General features: G+C 43.7%; 2 protein-coding genes and 1 long non-coding RNA gene across 5 annotated transcripts in view; 1 reads left to right on the plus strand and 2 right to left on the minus strand.

Annotated features, from left to right (window-relative positions):
• Positions 1 to 23,431, minus strand: part of LOC306822604 — a 152,473-nt gene that overhangs the window by 9,696 nt on the left and 119,346 nt on the right. The gene's annotated exons all lie outside the window — the stretch shown is intronic.
• Positions 6,444 to 22,248, minus strand: ergic3 (ERGIC and golgi 3). 3 transcript variants are annotated; one of them, XM_079341682.1, is made up of 15 exons: positions 22,038 to 22,248; positions 20,919 to 20,989; positions 19,200 to 19,287; positions 18,964 to 19,083; positions 18,589 to 18,685; positions 18,322 to 18,487; positions 18,183 to 18,240; positions 16,415 to 16,429; positions 14,498 to 14,529; positions 13,894 to 13,990; positions 10,387 to 10,451; positions 10,018 to 10,154; positions 9,805 to 9,860; positions 8,264 to 9,677; positions 6,444 to 8,177 (listed from the first exon to the last, which is right to left on the minus strand). In XM_079341682.1, exons 1-14 carry the CDS (start codon positions 22,123 to 22,125, stop codon positions 9,598 to 9,600), a joined length of 1,170 nt encoding a protein of 389 aa, XP_079197808.1. In that variant the 5' UTR covers positions 22,126 to 22,248; the 3' UTR covers positions 6,444 to 8,177; positions 8,264 to 9,597. The 3 variants fall into 3 exon arrangements, with proteins under 3 accessions (XP_079197808.1, XP_079197807.1, XP_079197809.1); XM_079341681.1 differs by having other exon boundaries at positions 8,252 to 9,677; XM_079341683.1 differs by lacking the exon at positions 16,415 to 16,429 and having other exon boundaries at positions 8,252 to 9,677.
• On the plus strand, positions 11,096 to 13,247 carry romo1 (reactive oxygen species modulator 1). Its single transcript, XM_079341723.1, has 3 exons — positions 11,096 to 11,232; positions 12,211 to 12,347; positions 12,988 to 13,247. Exons 2-3 carry the CDS (start codon positions 12,211 to 12,213, stop codon positions 13,094 to 13,096), a joined length of 246 nt encoding a protein of 81 aa, XP_079197849.1. The 5' UTR covers positions 11,096 to 11,232; the 3' UTR covers positions 13,097 to 13,247.

A 23,431-nucleotide genomic window follows, 5' to 3' on the forward strand; every position in this document is an offset into this window, starting at 1 on the left:
AAAGATAATCGAGCAGATTGTGGGTCGGCTCCCCTCTTCTGACCAAAGTCTGCAAAGGCCCGATGATCAGCTGAATCCAGAGAGGATCTTGTTCCTGTAAGATGTGCAAAAAGTGATCGAAAGACGATCAGGACTTCCCTGATTGGACATTTTATAATTTTTATTCAGTATTTACAATCAGCAATCCTGTTGTGTTGCGAGAAGTCAGAGGACAGATGAGCACGGACTCTGTGGATTTTCAAGTGTGTGTGTGTGTGTGTGGGGGGGGGTCCTCCAAACCGGCGGTCCAGATCTGGTTCGGGTCGGACCTGCTGTGGCTCCTTCCCCGCCTATCACTTCTCCCAAACTTAGAACAGAAGCACCTGACAGTCTCACAGCCAATTACGTCACTTAGCTAAGTGTGTGCTTCAGGTATCCAGCAGCTGTCAGAAACCAGGGTCTGCTCGGGTCTCTCTGGATACTTCATAAAAACGGATTCAGGACTCCTTAACTCGTCTGATCTGCTGCAACACAAACTGACGTCATCAAACAATCCAACACCTGCGAATTGATGTGGACGTTTAAATTCTGTTCACCAATGAGCCTCATCGTCATGAAACTGTTTCCAGGAGGAGGGAGATTCAATCTGGAGAAAAGTTAGAACACACGTGTAAAACCAGAACCCCTTAAACGCTCTGGACCTGATTCATCTGCGTCTCAGCAGAAGTCGTTCCCGTGAGTGGATTTAACCCGGAGCGACCTCGGCGTGAGTCACAGACGAGCACCTTCAGAGCTCTCTCAGTAGCTGCTGCTCCTCTTTGTGTTTTTAGTCCATGTTTTACATTTTCCATTTTGCTCAGGGGGGGGGGGGGGGGGGAGTTGAACGAGCGTCAGACGGCACAATGAGTCAAATCAAACCGCCGTCCACGCCGCCGAGGGAAGTCTACGCTTGTTTCTAAAAACGGTCTGCTGCGTCTGGTTGGCCGAGGGAATCATCACAGGAAGTTCATCACTCAGTCACCCCGTGTGAATCAAACAGAAGAACACAAGACGACGCTGCCCGGCGAACACGCACAGAAGTCCAGCGTGGAGGCGTCGGTGTGTGTGTGTGGAAAACATGTCCGACTTCACGCCGTTTCTTCTGAGAACAGAAGCACCCGACGTCTCTCACAGCCAATCAGCTCCTCCTCCTCCTCCTCCTCTTCCTCCTCCTCTTCCTCGTGGGTCAGTCAGCGTGACGTTGACTCGAGTAGATTCAAACAGATTCACTTTATTAACGTCTGACAAACTGCTCCCTCCTCTGCTCGTCGTCCCGTCGTGACCAGCTGATCACAAACACAACACATGTGGTCAGCAGAACCCCCGACTATGCCTTTCCTTTCTTTTACACACAAACCAGTGTGTGTGTGTGTGTGTGTGTGTGTGTGTGTGTGTGTGTGTGTGCGTGTAAATCCCAAAGCTAACATCCGTAGCTGGTAGATCCCAGCTGATAGAGCAGCAGCTCCCACTTACGGCATCATAATCCAGAGACAGGAAGTAAAGATAAGTGTGTTGATTCAATGACAAATCCACACACACACACACACACACACACACACACACACACACACACACACACACACACACACACACACACACACACACAGCTGACAAAGAAGGACAGTATGCAGAAGTTGCCCTTTAAATGGCAGAAAGGGTCGGCGGAGGCTTTTCCAGACTGGATGAATCAAAAATCAAAGATGATGTTTTCAGCGTCAGAAAGTTAAATTAAACATCAGCGAGGAGGAACGCACTCGTGCAGAACGCACGCCGCCTGTCGTGTTCTAGTGCACCGAAGATGAAAGGCGAGGTGAGGCGACGCCCCTTCATGGTAGCTCCAGTCCGCTTGGTGTGTCGGGACACAGTGGGTGTGGACTGTAGCTGTTTCCGTTCAACGTTGGTGAAGCTTTTGGAGTCTGCGCAGTAGGGTCCGGCGGGAGGAGCCCTGGCAATACGCCCCGCCCACTTAGCGTACCGCTCTGATAGCTTACGCAGCCCAGCTACGCCAAGAACTTAAGAATCTTTACGGAGAGAAATCCATCTACCGACCATAAACGTGAGTACAAAACCACCATATATTTCAAGTCAAATATCTAAACGTAGTTCATTCAGAAATTAAGAAAATCACAGTTTTTATATTAATTATTGAATTTAAACGTTTTTTCGTGTCCTGTCGTAAAAACTGCAAAGCTCCCTTAGAGTCCACCGGTCCGTGACATTAGTTTACTGCAGAAAAAAACAGCTTTCACCAGCTCGAAAAAGACGAAAAAACTGAACAGAAAAGCACCGCGGTATCTCGGCTTCACTTCACGACGTAACTGCTGATTCACCAAGAGCGCTACGCAAGATCCGTGGCTGTCAATCATCGCCATGTATGACGTAAAATCCCGTTTTTTAACCTCAAATAAGTTATTTAAAACAAACTTCACAGAAAAATGAGCCCTTGAACACCATGTAGGGTGATAATATCTAATGATCACAGCAAAATTATGTGACGAGTATTTTAACTTAACAGTTTGACCCAAGTCCCGTCTGTTATCATTGAGGAGGCGGGGCTTATGACCTATACTGCAGCCAGTCAGTAGGGGGAGCTCTAAAAAAAAAAAGCTTCACTCCACAGGGGACCTTGTCCTATTCATTATTTTTACAGTCTATGGTCGGGACCTTTTGGTGTTTTATTCCACGGAGGCCGTCGACCCGACGAGTGCTCGCCGACAGATGGACCGAGGTCACAATGATGCGTTTGATAAAGCTCCGAGCGCCGTGATATAAGGCGTCTAACGGCTTCACGACAGCAGCACATCCATGAGCGTAAATTCTGTCAACACATAAAAAAAGAACCTGGATAATAATTTTTTACTGTTTCGCACCGTTCTGCAGGATTTGTTCCTTTTAACACACAAGTTGAGGTTTTATTTTTCCAGTGAAACTTGAAACGTGAGAATCCCAAAGTGTTGGACTCACTCGGTGTTTACATCGTCCACTGTGTGTGATGGTTTTTATTTCATCCCAGTAAAGAACTGTAAGTGTGGCTTTAAACTAAGTAGAGGATGCAAAGACTGTCTTCTGTTTTTGTCGGCACGCCACAAAAACAAACTCCTCCGGAGAGTTCCAGACGGACCTCCCTGTGCGAGAGGCTTAATGAAGACGGATGACGGGGAGAAAAACGCAGATAATTTGAGGGTCGGAGGAGGAGGGCGTTGTTTTCACTGTCACATCTTATCTCCCGTGTTTAAACGCTCGCCGCGTGCACGTCAGCTGGCCGGACGTCAGACGGATTCGACGATGTTCAGGAGGAATGTTAACTCGGGGTTTTCTTTTTCCTGGGAGCTCCTTTCTTTCCTCTCAGGCTCTGGAGTCGACGGCGAGGTGATCTAGCACGACGACCACCCGACGTTCCTGACTCCAATTAACCGCCATCAGTCTGCGTCGTCCCCTCAGTCACCGCCGTGCTGATTCATGCACGGCGTGCTCCGACCTCTGACCTCGGCGGAGAGTGGCGAAGTGTGGACGACAGAAACACTCCCTGCGTATTATCCCGTCTCCCCCTTTATTCCATTTTCCTTCGACCTGATCTTTTGTAAAACGTCTCGAGGTGACACACGTGATGAAGCGCTCGCTTTACAAAAAGTGACCTGATTTAATATCCACATTCATGTGAGGTCACGAGTACACAAAAGGGATCTCTCTACACTAAAGCAACAGCTGCTCTCGTGTGTGTGTGTGTGTGTGTGTGTGTGTGTTCAAACTGTTGAGACATTTGGGAGTCTCTGATATTGTCCTGAACTTCTGCGGAAATTTATTCATGATAGTGTTTGGTGAAGATTACAGTGTGTGTGTGTGTGTGACTGTGTGTGTGTGTGTGTGTGTGTGTGTGTGTGTGCTTCATTAAAAAAAGTGTCTCCCATGTGAATGAGCTCTCAGTGTTGTTTTTCTGTCTCTTTAATAAACGTGTATCCATGGTAACCGCTTCATATTAAGTGTACAGACATGAGAGTGATTTTGACCTTTTAAATTAAATTTTTTTTTTTTTAAATATAACGACACTAAAAGAAGATGATCGCAGCATCTGTGCTCGACTCGTCATCCTGAGTTTTACTTTCAGTCACCTAAATGACCTTCCTTGGTGTGGACGAGTCCTGAGAAGAGGCCAGCTGAAATACCCAGGTGCTGGCTCCGCCCCTCTCTACCTGAGGGGGGGGGGGGGGGGGGGGGTCGATCAAGAGTTGTGAAACGTAATGCTAAACGATTTGGGAGATTTGCACTCCAGTGACTCACGAGCGGGAAAAAACGATGAAAATGTTTCCCGACATTAAGATGTTCCTGGATCGGCACCAAAAACTCACAAGTTGTTCCTTCGGCTCTCGGCTGAATTATCTCCACATTTCACCAAAGTCTCTGAAGAGATTTGAGAGGAAATTACTCACTGATAAACTGCAGGGTGTGTGTGTGTGTGTGTGTGTGTGTGTGTGTGTGTGGGTGGGAGGGGCTCATGCTGGGTGAGGGGTTATGTGCCGGGAAGGGGGGACACTTGAGTATTCCCATCGTGGTCTAACACTTGACTTTATTTCAGAGTCATGTTGTTGGACGCTCCTTCAAGACGTGCGGTGACGTCACGTTTCTCACAGAGCGACGTCACGACCCGCCGTCTCGTTTGAGCGCGAGCGCTCCTCCTGACACGGACACATCGAACAACCAAGAGGCGACTGACTCGACCAGCAAGTCTTTAAATATGAAAGTTACATGTCACACTTTTCCCTCCTCTACATGAATAATGACAGCTTCATTGATCTGGATAACATCAGCACAGCTCAGTGCGTCAGGGGGGCTTCAAGTTTTCCACGACACCGTCTGCAAATGAAGTGACAGCACGCTCCGTCACGGACACACACACACACACACACACACACACACACACACACACAGAAACTAAAGTATTACGCCCCAGACGGATAATCATATTTCCAGTATCACTGTATTCTCTGTGGACTGTGATGATGGCTGACACACACACACACACACACACACACACACACACACACACACACACACGGAGTTACTCAAGCCGGCTGTAATTTGACTCAGAAGCTTTGTTCTTCTTCTAGCTCTCTCTCTCTGTGTGTGTGTGTGTGTGTGTGTGTGTGTGTAAGGAAAATGACTCACGTTTAAAGAACGCCGTCGCCCTCTAGAGGCTGACAGATGTAACTAATGTAAAACTTCTCCAGGTGTTGGGAGAGAATGAGACCAAAACAAAACAAACAAATTCAAAGATGGCGTTGTGCTAAATCTACATTTTCAGGCTTTAAAGGAAAAGGTTACAAACCAACGTGTGTTTTCACGGACGCCACGGCGTGCCCTTCTCTCTGCCTGGGATTATCTCAGCTCATCTGACTGCTGATCAGCTGTTCTGAACGCCTTCTCCCCGTGGACTCTCCACGGGTTTGTTTAAAAGGTCATTCATCTTGTGCTTCCTTTGTTTGGGTTGACATTTTTAATTTGATTGTGTGTCACTTTTTAAATGTTCTCAATCAGAAACCAGGAAGCCCGACTGTAATTATTGAGAATTTTCCCCGTCATGAATCAACTCCCAACATCTGTTCTCCTGAGTCACAGCTGGCTGACTCAAACTCTGACTGTTCCCCATCTCTCATCTTCATCAAACAGAAACCTCAACAAACACAAGTCGAAGAGATTTAATCAATTAAGATCTTTTCATACACCCCGCGGTGGATCTGAGCCCAGATCAGGGAGTCATTTTCTTAGGGGTTAGGGTTAGGTCAGGTTAATTTTTATTTATTTTTAATTTATTTTTATTTTTAAATATTAATTTATTTTTAATTGTTTTTATTTTTTTTATTATTATTATTTATTATTTTTTTTTTTCATTTTTACTGTTTTTTTATTTTTACTTTTTTTTATTAATTTATTTTTAATTGTTTTTATTTATTTATTATTATTATTTTCTATTTTATTTATTTATTTATTCTTACTTTTTTTTAATTTTTACATTTTTTAATTTTTTTTTTTTTCAGGTTTATTTTTTTTATTTTTACGCCTTCATTAAGGACAGTCAGAAACCAGAGAGAGAGGAACGACATGCGGGAAAAGATCAGAACCTGTGCCGTCCGCCCGGAGGAACGCGGCCTCCGTACACGCCGCGCACGCGGGGTCGTTTTAAAAACGCTTCGTCATCGTTCGGATTTCAGAAACGTTTTTAGACCCACAAAGAAGAAATATCAGATCATTCAGCGTGTCGACACGGGAACGGAGCCACTGCTTCGATCTGAACTTGTGTCGCCCGTCTAAAGGACTACAGACTCCGTACATGGGGGGTACGCACAAACCACTAGCGCCCCCCAGTGGTGATCAAATGAACGCTGTTTTTTTAAAAATTCTGAAATAAAGAAGAGGCGGAGAGTTGGAGCTGGTGTATTCAACATTTATTTTCTGTCATTTTAAAAACAGTTTGAGGACAATCAAAATATAAATACATCTCTCTCTCTCTCTCTCTCTCGTCCACACACACTCACCAACACAACCCCTCACACACACACACAAATCCTCACACACACACACACATCCCCTGCCCCTGATTTTGAGGTCAAAAGGTGCAACAATCGACCTCCAACATCGACTGTATCATCAGAAAGGTTCATAATCAGAAACTGCATCGTCATCATTCGGATTTCAGAAACGTTTTAAAACACACAGAAGAAGAAACATCAGATCATCATTTACAGCCGTGACACTCCCCAACAAATTAAAACAAAAAAAACAAACCCTGCAGAACAACACGAGCTTCTGAGCCAACACGTCTTCACTTCCTGGCAGTGACCTTCACAAACATCCCATGAAGAAGAAAAATAAAGATTCAAATCGGACGTGTCTTGAGATTTTGCACTTTAAACATTAAACTGCGACACGTTTAAATAAATGTGGCACAAAAGGAAGTGGACAGGAAGTGGACAGGAAGTGGACCCGTGTCATGGTTCTGATGGTTCTTGAGCTGCGGACAGAAACACAGACGAGCGGGGAAACATTCGGGAATTCGACCTCACGAGGAGTCAAACAAACGTCGGAGTCGAAATACAAACGGTGGTTTTGCAGATTTTTCTGACTTATTACTTTTTAAACGTTCTGCTCTGAAGATCAGCAGCAGCACCTTTTTTAAATAGTCTTATTTTATGGTGTTAGTTTGATTCACATTTGTTTAAACAAAATCTAAAGTGAATTATGTTCCGATTATCAGAGAATTTGGAATTACCTGCAAAAAAGGTTAAAAATACTTATTTATATATATATAAAAAAAGAATACTATTAAAAACACAAAGATTCACACGGAGCAGAGAATGGACGCGTGAAGGCACGGGCGTGGTCAGGTTGGCATCGCCCCCCCCCCCCCCCCTAAAATCTGATTGGTCACTCCAGGTGCCACCTCTAAATCTGTTAAACTGTGATTGGCTATTTGCTGTATCAGAGGCGGGATGTTTAATAATTCAACTTTTTTCCCCTCCAACATGCTTAAATAGTTAAATAGTTTTTATTGAACCATCGTTTTTAATTTTTGACACAAAATGAAAAATTCCCTCAAATTACGTAAAAAAAGCATCGCCGAGTCTTGACCCCGATTTGATTGAAGTTGGACACGAAATTCCTAAATTTCCTTGAGGGAGTCATCCCAAAAGGATCAATAAAGTTCAGTCTAAGTCTGATTTAAAAATAACAGCCAACCAAAAACCTGAAGGAAAAAATAAAACAAACACCACAAGAATGACCTTTCTAACCGCCGCCGTCGCCCCGTGGAGTCTGTTTCTGTCCGCCTCACACTCGGCGAGATTTAAAATAAACATCATCTGGCTCTCACATGGCGACTCGACACACGAGTCAGGCCGACATTCACACGGCCGTCTTTGTGTGGGTTTCTTTTCAAAGCTTCCTGCCAGGATCCCTCTCATTTACTTTGGGATGATAATGACACTTTGAACGCCTCGGAACGCCACGCGGCGAGGACGAGGACGAGGAGGAGGAGCGGCGTGAAAGGAGCCGGGTGTGTTATGATCCTTTGAAAGATTCCCCACATCCACAGAGGGAGTAATAAAAACACTAAACAGAAGCACATGGAGTAAACCGCAGTCCTACAGGGCGGAGTCAGTGCCGCACTCCCCGGACACACGCGCACACACACACACGCACACACACACACACACACGCACACGCACACACACACGCACACACACACACACACGCACACACACACACACACACACACACACACACACACACACACACACAACGACAAAGAAGAACAGAAGAAGCCCTTTGAAGTACATTAACAGAATGCAGAGCGTTTTTCACACCGACGCCGTTTGTTTCACGTGTTCTCCGAGGCGGCGGCGGCGGCGGCGGCGGTAGATGTTTGTGTCTCACGTTTACACTCACACATGCACAACACGAAGAGGACGAGTCACGTGACCGAATCTCTGCAACGTCACATCGAGTCGCCAAAGTGAGAAAAAAGCATCTCTTTTGTTTTTCACACTTTGCAAAAGTCCTTAAAAAAAAAAAAAAAAAAAAAAAAGCGTCCAGAAATGTGGAGGGTGAGAGGCGTGTGTAAACACGAGCTGCAGCTCCCGGTTTAAATGCGAGCGAGCGGCGGGCTGATGATGAGCGGTTTGATCATTTAGCACGTCTCACCCCAACTCGTCCAGTTGTGCGTGTGTGAAAACAGCTTCAGAGATAACTTCCTGTTTGAATCTTTTTCGGGGGCGGGGGCGGGGCTTACCATTTACAACAAAGTGCCTTTGAAGTTTTGGAGGAGGAGCTTTTAATTTGCTTAGAATGACTACAAGGTGCAGGTGAAGGAAGCGTAACGAGGAAGTAAAGAAATCGAAACCATCGTCTGCACGTTCAGTCTGCAGCTCAACTCTCACGTTATGGCTTCTTAAAGACACATCGTTGTGTCTTTTATTCAGTAGAATACTTTTCAAACTGGCACCATGATCAATTCACATTATGTAAAAAATATTTATTTATCAATTCAGCAAAGTTTATCTGTATTTTTTTTTTTTTACACATCTCAAAAGGTCTAATTTAAGCATTGTGCCCGCGCGTCCTCACCTGACGGGTTTGACCACCCGTCCCTCTCGGCGACGATGCAGGATGAGAAACACGAGCGAAGGGGAAAAGAAATTTCTTCCAGGATGAGCTTTGAGGCTGTCGTCCGAGTCGATGACGTCTGAATCTTCTTTCTCCAAAAAAAGTTTCTCTTAAAACGTCCTCATTTCACTCAGACCTGTTGGCATTCATTTCCTCATTGGGAACGCAAAAAAAAAAATCGCAAGTCCTGTGAGGGTGCAAAATCACAAGAGAGGCAAAAAAAGAGAAGAAAAAAAAAAAGTTTACTGATGTGAAACTTCTCTGTTTCTCTGATTTCAGTTTTGTCGTTTGTCTGTCACATTGAGAGACGAAAGTAACAAACTGCTTCTGATTCCAGCCTCGTCCCTCTTCTCTTTCTGTCTTTGTGTCTCTGTGTCCGTGTCTTGGTCTGTGTTGCACCTTGGGAGCCAGCAGGGGGCGCTGTTAGGACGCCTTTCCCAGCTCTATCTTCTTCTGGATGACCCGAGCCGAGTGGTAGATGAGCGAGTCGATTAGACCGGCCACTGCAGGAAAACACAAACACAGAGGGACATCCACAGATTCAGAGTCATTTCTTTATCATACTTTTTTTGGTAGTATTTAGTTAAACTTCGACCAGGTCACAAAGCGAGTTGAAATAAAGACACCAACCTGTAAAAACACCTCCGATGATGGCACAAACTCCCGTCAAGAAGTGTGTGAAGGATCTAAGCACAAGAGAAAAAAGATTCAAGGGGTGATAGGATATTATTCAGAAAAAAAATTAAAGGAGCAGTATGTAACTCTGACCCCCTAGTGGTTAAAACAGGTACTGCAGTCTAAACTCTAAACATTAAAGAGAGCTGTCTCCCTTTTTTCTCGTACCTGTGTTTCTCTGTGAATTTCACCATCATGGGTGACAGCTCGTATAAAACAAAAACGCCCGGCAGCCCCTGGTCACCTATTAAGCCGTTGGCCACTTTCTCGTGTCGGGTGACTGAGAACTGGTTTGTTTTTACCACCTGCAGGAACAAACACAGACAACAGAACATGGATTAAGCGCGAGGAGAAGGACTGCAGGTTAAATACTGACTGAAGAACACGAGCAGATTATAACTCTGAAATGAAACAATTCTTCAGTCTCCCATCGTCGCTTTAACACCTCAGCATCTCTCGAGGGTTTTTAAGTCCTGGAGTTAAAAGAAGAATTCAGTAGATAAAAGTAAAAGTACATTTAGTGACTGTTTGACTCACCTCTCCGTCAGTTTTCATGTAGATGGTGGGAACAATTTTCACAAAATACTGGTACATCATTGATGCTGTGGGGAAAGAAGAGAAACCTTTGTTCAGTTGAAGTGTGAACACGTGCTCACAAGCTTTGAAACAACATCGTTTTAAACCATCTTTAAGATGCTGTGTTTGGGGCGGCGGCGGCCTCGTGGTTAGTTAGAGCACTTTGTGAACAGAGGTTGTTGTTCAGGTTCAGATCTGACCTGTGACTCCTTTCCAACAGCCCCCCCCCCTCTATAATAAAGGTATAAAAAGCCATGTCATATTTTCCAGAAATACACAAAGTTATCCATCATGACCACAGCAAAAAGCAAAATGTAGCAAAGTGTCAACCACTGGAATATAAACCTTGATTGTATTTGCTTTGTTTATTGATTGTTGTTTGGGTATTTAGAAAAGCACTACATAAAATCAATGTATTAATTTGTTTTATTGTCTGTACTTACTGTTTGCTGCTGTAACACTGTAAATGTAGTTATGTATATTTTCTTATCAAAGCACCCTGTTAATTCTAATATTTAAGATTTCACACCTAAATTATGTTCTGAAAACATTATACACATAAAACTGATTCTTAATGTTTAGATAAGAGCATAATAAATTCTAAACTACACAAAGAAAAGGCCACAGGTGGCGCTGTTTGTTCCCACCACGTGGTTATTTCCCCTCTTTATTTTCCTCCTCGGTCTGTTCCTGCTTCCTGTTTCCGGTTATGGAGTTCTGACCAAAAGACATTTAAACGCTGCTGAAACGCGACAATCTTCACCTCAAAAAATATCCAAACAGACTGATTTAAACACAAACATCAAGGTAAGCTCGTTATCAGAAGAGGACTGATGATTAGTGTTTGTTTTAAAAAAACAAAAAACTACAAATATGGCTTCATCTTGTTTCTCCGTCTGTCAAGGCCGCAGATGACGCTAGCCTATTAGCCTAGCATGCTAACATGCTAGGCTAACACAACAAACCACAACCGCTTAAAAAGAAATCACAATAAAGAGTTACATTTTATAGTTTAATTTTGAAAAGGGATTAAATATATTACGAGTGATGTTTAAAACGGTAATTAACGTTTAAACAAGCCGAAATCAATTTTATCAATGAAATAAAGACTTTAGTTTCTGTTGCTTAATTTAAAACATTTTAATAAACAGACTGATTTAAATCATTAATCAGTTTGTCGACTAAGACATCTTTAGTTAAGGTGAAGTTTAGTCGAGTGGATTGTCAGCTAACTCTCGTTTAATGACTGATTATATAAAAGGTGAATATAAAGGTCAAAGTTTAATCAGCTCAAATTAAATGTCTGTTCCATGATTTTACATCTCCACAACATGAACATCAAAGTGTTAATTTAATATTTAAACCTTAATCACACTTGGTGATTAAAACATTTAAAGTGTTATATGAAATGTTTTAAAACGATTCTGTCGTTTATTTTTGATCAATTAAACCGAAGCTCTCAAAAAACGACAAAACTAAACTATTTCTGCCATTCAGAGAATTTATAGCTGTTTTAAAAAACAAAATAAGGTTTAGAGATTTGATCCTTAAGACAGTTTTTCTGTTTAAACAGGTTCCAGTAATTTGGGTTGTTTTTAATGGTATATTGAAAGTTTTGTAATTCTGTACTTTTATTTTTATCCTTTATATTATTGTATATATCTTTAAATTGTTTCTGTTAGTTTACTGTATTCATTTGTGCGTTAAACACAAACACACTCAGGGATGTGTAAGCGGTGTCACAGTGTGAACACGAGCAGCCTTCTCATTCATTCTCCTCTCCAGATGCCGGTAGCGGTCGGTCCGTATGGTCACAGTCAGGCCCAGCCCAGCTGTTTTGACCGGGTCAAAATGGGCTTCATGATGGGCTTTGCAGTAGGCATGGCGGCTGGCGCCATGTTCGGCACGTTCTCCTGTCTAAGGTTGGTGTGAGCTGGGATTCGATTTTACAGCCGTTATCTGACTGATACAGCAACGCCGAACTTTTGGTCAGAAATTGTCAAGTTCAAGAACTTTTTTTTATTATTTTTTTACAACGCTCACTTTTCAATCCTTCATTTTTAAACGAAACTAAATATGGGACAGCTTGGTTTTTGTCTCCCAGAGACTCGTCTGAAGAACGAGCTGTGGTCGAGTACGAGCGTAACACTTTGATGTTTACCTTCGCTGTAATGTCGGTAAACAATCTGTAATCACAACATGCAAACATGTTGAAGTAAAATCTGCTCCAGTGGGAATCAAAAAAAGGTCCCACTGTTTCCTGTCATGATGTTGTAAAAGATGCAGATACACCTGAAGCAGAGCAGTGAAAGTCTCATCAGATTCTGTTTCTAACCGAACATGCTCACCTGCTCCGCAAAGACATTTAAATTAACATCAGCTGACAGAGAGAGATGCTCTAACCAGCCAGCAGGTGGCAGGCTTTAGTCCAAACCACACAGGTCCATCACAAACATGCAGATGCTTCAGATTATTGTTGTGCAGACTTTCATCCAGCTTGCTTTAAATAGTGACGTGCGAGTCAGCACTACATTTAATCATGACTCTCTCCGCTGTCTCCAGGATCGGCATGCGCGGCCGGGAGCTGATGGGAGGAGTGGGGAAGACGATGATGCAGAGCGGGGGGACGTTTGGCACTTTCATGTCCATCGGTATGGGAATCCGCTGCTGAGGAAGACGAGGAACAACCTCCTCCTCCGCCTCCAACACCGTCTGTACAGCTATGGGACTCTTCCTGTTATTCTGACCACGGCTCGACGCTGTCGACAACCTCTCGAACCCCCCGCCGTCTCGTTTTGTCAATAAAAGTTCAGTTTGTCCAACTGCTCTCCGAGTGGATCTGTTGCACTTCCTGGAGAGAAACCTGCAGGCTCAGCACGCCTTTACCCCGTTTGTTTAAATCTATGATTGGACAAAATTCAGAAAAAAAAAGCCCCGCCTTTTTCTTTTAATCTGCACAGACGATCGTTTCTATCACTCGGGCAGTGGAAAGATCAGAGAGGTCGTGTCACACCCAACGCTCTTATCGTACCTGAAGCATCATCATTAAGTCTCCACACACACGCGGATCACCTGATGTGATAACAAACTTTTCAAAACGCGAGTATTCTCATTTAAACGTCTTCATCGTCCTGCCGAGGAGAATAGTCGAAAGAGCAGAAAGACACGAGCTACGATGCGGCGAGCACGACGGCGGTGAGAAAGTCGAGGGAAAAAGGAAGTAAGAAGAGTGTTGAAGTCGTTTCTGCACAAAATAATCAAAGTAAGAATCATTTTAAATGTTCCTAAAAACGTTTGCGACCCAGCCCCTCTCACGTCTCTCTCTCTCTCTACGTGAAAGTTTAAAGAATGGATGTAATGAATCGTAACATCAACAGAAAAATTAAAAAGCATTTAAAACTGAACGCTGCTCATCTTTTTATTTAAAAAAAAAAAAAAAAAGAAGTATAAATTGTCATGGTGACTGACCTTGTTGCGCCGTGACGTCCGTGCCGTCCAGAGGGTTCACGATGCCCGGGTAGTCTCTTCCAAACGACAGGTGTTTGATCAGGTGGGTCATGTTTATCTGCAGGGCGACAGGCGGGATCAGAAACTCTTCAGACACGGCGCTCGCAACGATCAGCGCCCTCACGTTAAATCTGCAAGCTTTGAAAGACACCGACGTCCCGGTTCTCTGAGGAGGCGCTGACAACACGACACGAGAAGCGTGTGACGGTGACGACTCGAGCAGGCTGGATCTAACGCTTTCTGCCCGAGTACATCTCTCAGCTGATCCCTCCTGGTCTCCTCCAAAGGGAGGCGTCCAGGAGGATCCTGATCAGAGGCCCGAAACACCTCAGCTGACTCCTTTCAATATGAAGAAGTAGCGGCGGCTCTGCTTGAACATCGGAGCTCCTCAGAGTCCAATCTCACCGTTTCTGTCACTACCTGCTGTAAAGCTCGTGAGCACAGGCGAGGGTCGGAGAGAAGATCGAGCGGTGAACTATCAACCGTTTTTTTACACTGTCCGACGTTTAAAGCAAACAGCTCGAGAAACTTCAAGACAAAAACAAACATGGAGGGAGTTACTTACGTTGTCTAAACCGAAGCTCTGCAGGTCGTGAACTGCAAACACAAAAAGAGACGTGATCAGTCCGGGCTTCACGGGAGCTTCAGGGTTCAAACGTTCAAGAGAGAAGTTCAAGTATCCCAGGATAAAGAAATGTGATTGGTCAGTGTGTGTATGTGGATTAACTTCTTCAGCTAGAAGACGAAGACAATTTGATGTAGAGTTTTCTTTATGAGCTCCAAACGACCCGAGGACGAGCCACCGACAAGGCCGAGGATCAGGGCCAGACATGAGAAACACATTTTTAAATTCACGCACAAGAAAAAAAACAAAAACGTGAAATGTGAAAATGTTGAGAATAATAAAAAGGTTTAAAATATCAAGAAAATAGGTCAAATCAGACCACGAGTAAAAGGGTGAAAATGGGAAGGGAAAAAAATACCGGAAAAAAAACATAAAATTTAAAAAAAAAAGTCACGGCAGAAAAAGTTCTCAAACTGTCAAGAAAAAGTTAAAAATGAATAAACAGCCGACGTGTTGAGAAAAAAGAGGAGAAAAGAGTTTTCTCTGAAGGCCCTGAGCAGCAGAAGTGAGCCGGCTTTACTCGACAGGTCGGAGCTGCAGGTAAGAACAGTCCGCAGAGTCGAGGAGGTTTTTAAACACTTCACCTGCCCGCAGCTTCACCGCCTGTTTCTTTCAGCAGACTGAAAGTTGTGCAGGTACACGACTTCAGACTGGAGTCTGTGCAGGATGGAACTGTGACGGTAATCAGAGCGACACAGTGAGAGACCAGTTTGCACTTCAGTGAAAGAAATGACCCGATACGGTCTCGAGTCCACCTGGCGTTTTTTTATTTTTATTTTTTTTACCTGGCCAGGTAAAGTGCCGGGCTTAGTGTCGATCTGACGACGTGTTGTCGTGGTTTTTTTTCACGTACAAACGATCAGGTAGTGTGATGTTAGCAAAAGTGCTCCTTAATAGACTGGTGTAGTTTTGAGTCCTAAAACCAGGAAGTGAGTTAGCATTTTAGCGCCATGGGTTCTAACCTCTAAAAGTCAAAGTGGATTTTGAATGTGTTTGTGTTTAGACTGAAATAAGGTCTGTGGTTAACACAAGCTGAAGAGATGTTGACGTTTTGTTAGACGAGCTAAACTACGTTAGCTAAGACCCCACTTGTGAATTTTAAAGTTTTTACGCGAACTTTAAACGGCGGTTGCTAACTGAAACTACAGTGGTTGTCATGGAGACATTAAACGTCATCACGCCGGGAACTTTCTCCCTAATCCTCCTTACAGCCTCTAGTCATGTTATACAGTGTTCTTGTAAATATTAGGTTCATAAACAACTTATTAAGCTAACGTTTAGCTAGCTTGTCAAATTCACTGATTAGACTGATGAAGCATAACGGTCGTGACGTCATTATAAACCGACCGCAGTGTAGTTAGCTTGTAGCATAACGTTAGCTTTTTACTTCTCTGGGCTGCATTAACTCTTCAAACTTCATATAAATTATGTTCATCTGTAAAGATTGACATACGTCATTACTACACCAGTCTATGCCTGATGGATGCTTTTTGCGGTTGGCGCGGTCGTTTTATACTCAGTATTCTCTCTCGTCTCTTTCAACCCCTCCATTTTTAAAGCGCCGAAAAACTATAACGGCATTAAGGTGTTTCCAGGCGCCGCAGCCAATCATCATCCCGTCTGAGCCTCCGAGCACCGTCACGCAAGAAGCAAAACTCTGGAGTGACGTCATTCCCCGCGCTGAGATCTGAGCTCAGAGCTGCGTTGCTCGTCGCGTTCTGAGTAGCGTAAACATTAAACGTGTACCTGCAGAACTTTTCCCCACACATCCATAAACAAGTTCCTGTCCCGGGTTTAAGAGGTTTTTTTTTTTTTTTTAAATCAACAGAAATATACTGCAAATAAAGATGGACTTACTTTCCACAGCGTGCACTGCAGAAAGAAGAGAGAAGAGTCACTGTAATGATGCAGGTAGACAACAAACCAGGTTATGTTCATGTGTGTGGAGGAGGGGGGGGAGGGAGAGGGGGGGGGGGTCAGGGCTGCAGACACTGACAAACATTTAAAATGTTCTATGAAGGATAAAAACAATGAAGGTCACGGCTTTACGACTCGGGCTCATCTTCTGTATTTAAAAGCTCCGCTGTGATTGATTTTGATTTTTGATTGACGGCTGAATATGTGGTCGAGGAGGATTATCTTTTGGAGCTTTAAAAAAAAGAGGCTTCACAGCGTCTGTCAGGGTTGTCACGCAGCCCCGAACATGAGGCACGATGCTCCTCGCTGAAGTGACTCTCGTCTCCTCTCTCGTCAAATTCAGTGACATCATCTCAGTAACCCTTCACATCGCAGAGACGGAGACGAGAGAGGATGGAAGAGAAGAAGAAAGAAACTCAAGACTTTTGGATTAAAGCAGATTATTTTAAAGGTCACATATTAGTCTACCCAGAATCCTCTGACTCTAACGTGCGTCTCTAGTCTGTTTCTAAACCCCCCAATGATGAGAAAAGTCCATCCTCTCCGTCTTCTGCCTGCTCCACTTTTCAGAAAATGTGTCCTCAAACAGGCCGTTTTGGAGATTTTCCCTTCATGACATCACAAAGAGCAGTAGCCCCTCCCCCAGGTGGGTGACACTCCCACAGCTAGGTGTTTGTTCTGCCCTCTGAGTCTGCCTTCTCACCGTAAACAATAGGACATGGAGCCAGAAAGCAGCGAGTACACCCGAGCCCTTCCAGAGAGGGGGCGTGGTCAGACACAGCTCATTTACATATTTAAAGCTACAGACACAGAAACAGCCTGTTCTGAGCAGGGCTGAAATAGAGGGGGTTTATAGGTATGAGACCTTTAACCTGAGGAAAGAGGAAACATACTGACCAGGTTAAGTAGCCAGTAGTGACGGTTTTAATTAAATTAAAGCAGCTTCTTAACTGGGACTTTTGTCCTTCTGGACTGAGAAGAAGAAACTGTATCTGTGGGTTCAACAGCATGTTAAAGGTTTAATGTGCTGATGAGGGAAACTTTGAGCAGGCAGGTGAAACTGGACTGAAGTCCAGTGTGCACTTCAGAGAGAGTGGCGGTAGCCTCGTGGTTTAACAAAGGCCACAAATAAACCTTAAAAAAACACAATTTTTAAGTTGTGTTGTCTTTTACATCACAGGTTGTTTTGAACAACACAAGTCGGAAAGTGTCGTTTCAAATTAAACGAGAGAAACGGAGAAAAACGCATCGAGGACTTTTTCTGTTCAGATAAAAGTTCAGAAACACTGAACAAGTGGATTTCTCCCCTTTAAAATAAACATACTAAAATCATGTTTGCTTTACGAACACGAGTCAGACTAAATCTAAAGGATTATATGACGTCGCTTTGAAACCCTCGGCATGCATTCAGAGGAAGTTTCGATGCGATGTGTGAATGAGATTAGATGTTTGATGAGTGAAGATGAAAGAAGAGACGCTCGGAAACAAACATTTCTGAACACCTTCACACACACAGCACGGCGAGGTCGACGACGGGCCTCCGTGTTTCTCTTACATGGCGTCTCTGGACTCTGCAGATTGTCAGAGGACTTTGAGTGATTGGTTGAAAGACTCCGTCATGTCTCTCGTGTTTAAACGCTGAATGAGCAGATGTGTTCAGAAACTGTTTATGAGCTTTATGACGTGGGCGTAGACCGCCGGGTTTTACCGTGAACATGAGACTGCTGGAAACTCTTCCCTGGAGCAAAGTGGAAATTTCCAGCGACCTGAGATTCAAAAGAGAGAAAAGATGAAACTTGCAGGTTTTGCAGAATCGAGACGTTTGATCGTTGGTGTCGCAGCAGCACCTTGTTGACCTCCAGGACGCCGTAAACCTGGCAGCCCTCGTTCTTCTGCTCCTGCATCTTCTGCGAGAAGCCCTCCCTCTTGCACTGCTCGATGGTGTCGGCGTTCTTAAACGCCCAGCCTCGCCGCCGGTACGCCTCTCGCACGTCATCGCAGGTGTTACAGCACCTGCACGCGCACATGGCGAAGTCGGAGGAGATCAACACGAGAGGACACGAAAAAAGGAATTTAAAAAAAAAAAAAAAGACAGAGTGCTGTTGGTGTCTTACTTGAGGTCTTCGGTCTCGGCTCCGTAGCAGCTCTCACATCTGTTCGGATCCAGCGTGCTGGGGTCAAACACTTCGCCATCGTCCGCCTTACCCAGCTCTGCACACACACACACACACAAGTCTTTTTAAAGAACACCAACCAACCTCAGATACAAGACGCTGATTTCCATGCACGCCACACGCACACCACGGCAACGTTCACCACCACTCTAGTCAATGCTCCCACTCTTAAGTTAGCATTAGCTGTCCTTTCTCGTGATGCTAGAAAACGCTTCGTCGATTAGTTTCTGAAATCGACTTTTATTTTTGAAGTTGTGGGGGTCAGAGTCAGGAGGTTAAAGGTCAACGTAAAGGTTTTTTTTTTTTTTTTTTTACCGTGTTTCTCTGCCTCGTCCGTGACAGGTTTGAAGTCTTTGTCCAGCCGCTGCTTGAACAGATTGTGTTCGACGTCCAGCTGCTGCTCACCCGCCACGTCCATCGCGTCTATACTCAAGTCTGAGAACAAAACAAAAAGTAAATAAAAGAGAAGAGGTTGTTTTGTTTTGAAATTTTGACAGGAAGTGATCAAAAGCTGCCACACACACACAGGTCGGTGCAGCAGAGGTACTCACAAGCGCAGGGCATGTGGGGGAAGATGACGTCGATGTTTATTTGGAGTTTGTCTCCCCTCGATGTGTCCACGTACAGCTCGGGGTGAACCTGCAGGGAGAGAGAGAGTCAGGATCACAACCGAAGACTCAGAAAGGAGCACCGCCCGGAACGCCGCCCGGAGCGCCGCCCGGAGCGCCGCCTCTGTTTGGTGAACGTGCGGCACGAACAGGATCCTCTGAACGTGCACTCACGGAGAGACGTCAGAGCGAGCAGGGCTGCACACAGCCAGCGCTCCTGAGTTGCTCAGTGCTGTTTCGGTGCCTTGCCAAAGGGCCCCTCGTTACCTCCAGTCCTTAATTAGGCAGTGAACAGGATACGTGTGTATTTAAATATGGAGCAGCAGAATAAATCTGTTTTTAGGGCCTTTAGGAGGAGAAAAAAAACATCCTGCTAGAACGAACTTTGTCAGGATGTCGTCACAAAGTTTAGTCATTTAACTGTTTTAAATAGTTCCTGTCTTTTGAAATGTGGTTGTGCACGTCACTTATCTTTATCCGAGATGGTGCAAGACTTCCACACTACCGTAAGAATTTCTTTTCTTTTGTTTTTGGAGCAGAAACAAAGAACGTGAGCGGTAAAATAAAGGTTGAGATCAGTAATGCTGAATTAAAACCAGTCATCAGGATGACAAAGAACACGAGTCGTTGTTTGTGTAGGCAGAATCCGACCGGTCTGACAGGAACTGTTTCCCGGAAGTTTCATGGCAACCTCACACCGCCTGCTTCATTATCCATTTTAGATCAACTGTGGCTCGTCTCAGGATTTGTTCAATTTAAAGGCTTCAAAGAAAAGTCCATTTAAAAAAAAAAAAAAAAAACTTTATTTGTCCCGGAGGGGGGGGGCATTAAAAAAAAAGAAAAAAAGCCCTCACAAAACGCGGCCAGGAGCTTCTGCTTTTTCTCGGGAATTGAACCCAGTATCTTCGAGTGATTTGAACTCGCCATCTGCCCGAGCCTTTGCGCCGCAGTGACGGCTGCTGCTCCTGAAAACAGCTTCATCACAAACGTCTTCTTTTCTGACTTTCTGCACGGACTGAAGGTCCGAGCTGCACTCCTGTCTGTGTTGTGATTATTTTCTGTGTGTGTGTTTGTGTGTGACAGTGAGACCTCTGTGTGGTGTGAGGATCTTTGATGCTGCTCCACAGGTGGAGCTCTGTGATTGGCTGGAGAGATGACAGCCTGCTTCCCAACCTTCAAAATCAGCATGTTTCCAAAGGGACAGTTGGTTCAGTTTTATTTTTTTTATTTTTTATTTTTAGTTTAGTTTAATTAAATTTTAATGTTTAATCTACGTGTTTTTATTTGTTAAAGCTCAGGTGTTTTGTTTGTTATTTTTTCACCCTGAGCCGAGGTGCATTGTGCCATGTTTTAAATAGATCATTTTGCTGATTACAAAAATCAATCGAATAACTGATTTGACCTCACTTCGTAAAACCTGCCGCACGCCGTGTTTTGGGGCCTCCCGCCGGTGAGTGTTGGCGGACGAGGGGCCGGAGCGGACACGCGTGTGTTGGAAAGTTCTGAACTCTGACGGTCTTGGACAGACGCAGCTCATCTTTAGAAAACGTGCAGCATCACCAGGCGAGTAAAAAAAAAAGGAGACCCGGACTTAAAATGGGACCGGCTTCGGCGCCTTTGAGGAGGTCATCTAACAAACGGGGGTCACGTGGACGAACTCACCTCTTTAGTGAGGTAGTACTGCAGCTCGGAGACGAACAGGATCAACATGATGACGCCGCTGATGATGGTCACTGTGGAGACAGAGAGGAAGTGTAAGACGTCAGGAGACTTCAAAATAAAGCATTTCTACATATTAATAAAATAAATCACATTTCTGTATTTCTTTCTACATATTTACTGAGCTGATCGCTCAAACGCAGTCGTCGAACACCGATGGCGAGATTATCGTTTAAGGCTCCGACCGATGTGGGATTTTTTGATATCGATATCAGGAGGAGAAAAAAAAAATCTGATACCAACATACGAGCCGATATGCGTTTCTTTGATCTTTAGTGGTAGATCTTTAAACACGTTTCTTCACACTGATCCCTCAAACGGCGTTATCAAACACGGGCGGCGAGATGGTCACTCAGCTGGAGAGAAAGTGAGCGTGCATCACCGCTCGACTCTCTGCAGAGTGATGGTGCTTGTTGAAATCGATACAGCGCCCTCTGCTGGTGTAGTAAGATGACACTCAAATGAAAATACAACTTGATCGGTGAATAAATCGAGCGCAGATATCGGCGGTAAAATCAGCCGACACTTAAGATCTGATATCGGCCGTTATTATCGGCTGCTCAATTAATCGTCCGGGCTTTAATATTCTTAAAAGGACATCTTCTCTGGGTTTTATTTTAATGATTTTTAAAATTGATGTCTTGTTTTGAAGCTCCAAGTTGCTTAAAATGTGCAACATAAATAAACATTGCATGGTTGCATTGCCACAGTGACCAACAATGTTTGTAAACTTCAAGTGACACGTTCATGTGTGGAAAAAAACCAGGCTAAAAGAGGTTTATTTATTTATTTATTATTTAAATATTTATTTAAGAATTGTCATATTAGACTATTTATTTAAAAATTCTTAAATAAATACATGTCCAATGCAAACAGTCATTCAATAAATATAATTCCTTTTTTAACCTGTATTAAATGTGTCTATCCTGCATCTAGTGTGTGTAAGGAGAGAATTCCTGACCTGAACATGTTGGGTTTAAAATAACCTTTAATATAAAAGACAGTTAGCCTTGTTGTTAGCCGCAGCAGCTAACAGCCTGATGGATTTTAAAAACCTCTTACCGGTCGCTCCTCCCCAAGTCTTCACTCGGAAATCCTCCAGAGTTTTAGGATAGGCGTCAAACTGCTTCAGTTTATTCAACGTGTCCATTTTTTTATCTACACCTTAAATCCGCTGCCGACAGATTCCTGCACTCCAGCAGCTACTCATCCAGCCCTCCGCTTTCACTTCCGGGACACGCACAGAACGGGGCACGGCTCAGCCAATCACAGCAGGCCGCGTGAATTTGCTCTTTTATTGGTTTAATGACTGTAAATATTAGATTTAAGTGTTTTATATTTGAACAAACCTGCCGAATTACTGGCTTGAATTAAATATTTTTCCACTTTAATTAAGAATTAACGAAATGACCCAACAATAAATAACCATTAATTAATTCATAGCACTTTTTTTTCATGCAGATAATGCCTCATTAGAAATGGTATAGGGCCACTGAAGTCCCAAAAATACAACAACTAGTACATTATGTATATTAATTATTATTACGTTTTGCTGTGCTGCTTACAGAAACTTGTGAAACACACACACACACACACACACACACACACACACACACACACACACACACACACACACACGTGCTTCATTTGTAAATGCTGAGCTGAAGCAAAGCTTTTACTAAAAGGGGTGAACAGCGCCACTGTGGCCAAATGTATATTACATCTGTAGTGATGAGGTCTACCGTAGAGAATGGATGGGGAAAAATTAAGGAAGTTAAGGAATACCATTCACTGTCCCAGGTAACTTTTTCCACAATCATCGAGACCCCCTTTTTTGTGCAACCAAGTTAAGGTTTCATATTTATGTGAAAACAAGAAAGGAAAGGAAAAAGGTCACAGCACTCAGAGGATTAATATATGGACCTGTTATTAGGACAGTGTGTACGTGACCTTTATGTAAAACATTTATAGTCCTAACCCTAACCCTAACCCTTTATGAGTCTATATGTGGATTATTATAATTTACAGTAAAAAATAGAAAACATGTTTCCGCCCGGTTTCGAACCGGGGACCTTTCGCGTGTGAGGCGAACGTGATAACCACTACACTACGGAAACTGGGTGAAAATGTATGGCCACATTATAGGTTAAATAACCGTTCCGAATTTATATTAATGAATTAGGTTATATTTGTAGTTAGGATCTAAAGTACTGTTTAAGTCATCGTTTCAGTTTGGATCTAAAATCGGGCTGTTTAACACAGCTATATGATAAAAAAACTACATTTCTGTCAGAGTTGTTTATCCCCCTGTTGCGCAATAGTAGTCCTTAATTTCCTTAACTTTTACCATTCATTCTCTATGGTAGTTCTCATCACTACGGATGTAATATACTTTTGGCCACTATTGAGATTTGGGGGGCGCTGTTTCACCCTTTTGATAAAGGTAAGGAAGCCCC

This window comes from Symphodus melops, assembly GCF_947650265.1.
Source record: "Symphodus melops genome assembly, chromosome: 4".
NCBI lineage: Eukaryota > Metazoa > Chordata > Actinopteri > Labriformes > Labridae > Symphodus > Symphodus melops.

Bases quoted from the DNA above. Each gene is read 5' to 3' on its own strand.
- ergic3 (XM_079341682.1), bottom strand. From the start codon at position 22,125: ATGGACACGTTGAATAAACTGAAGCAGTTTGACGCCTATCCTAAAACT. The intron at 13,991-14,497 runs GTAAGTAACTCC...GTCGCCCTGCAG, and splicing joins AGAGCTTCGGTTTAGACAAC to ATAAACATGACCCACCTGAT. The intron at 9,678-9,804 runs GTTGGTGTCTTT...GTTTTCCTGCAG, and splicing joins CATCGGAGGTGTTTTTACAG to TGGCCGGTCTAATCGACTCG.
- romo1 (XM_079341723.1), top strand. From the start codon at position 12,211: ATGCCGGTAGCGGTCGGTCCGTATGGTCACAGTCAGGCCCAGCCCAGC. The intron at 12,348-12,987 runs GTTGGTGTGAGC...CGCTGTCTCCAG, and splicing joins GGCACGTTCTCCTGTCTAAG to GATCGGCATGCGCGGCCGGG.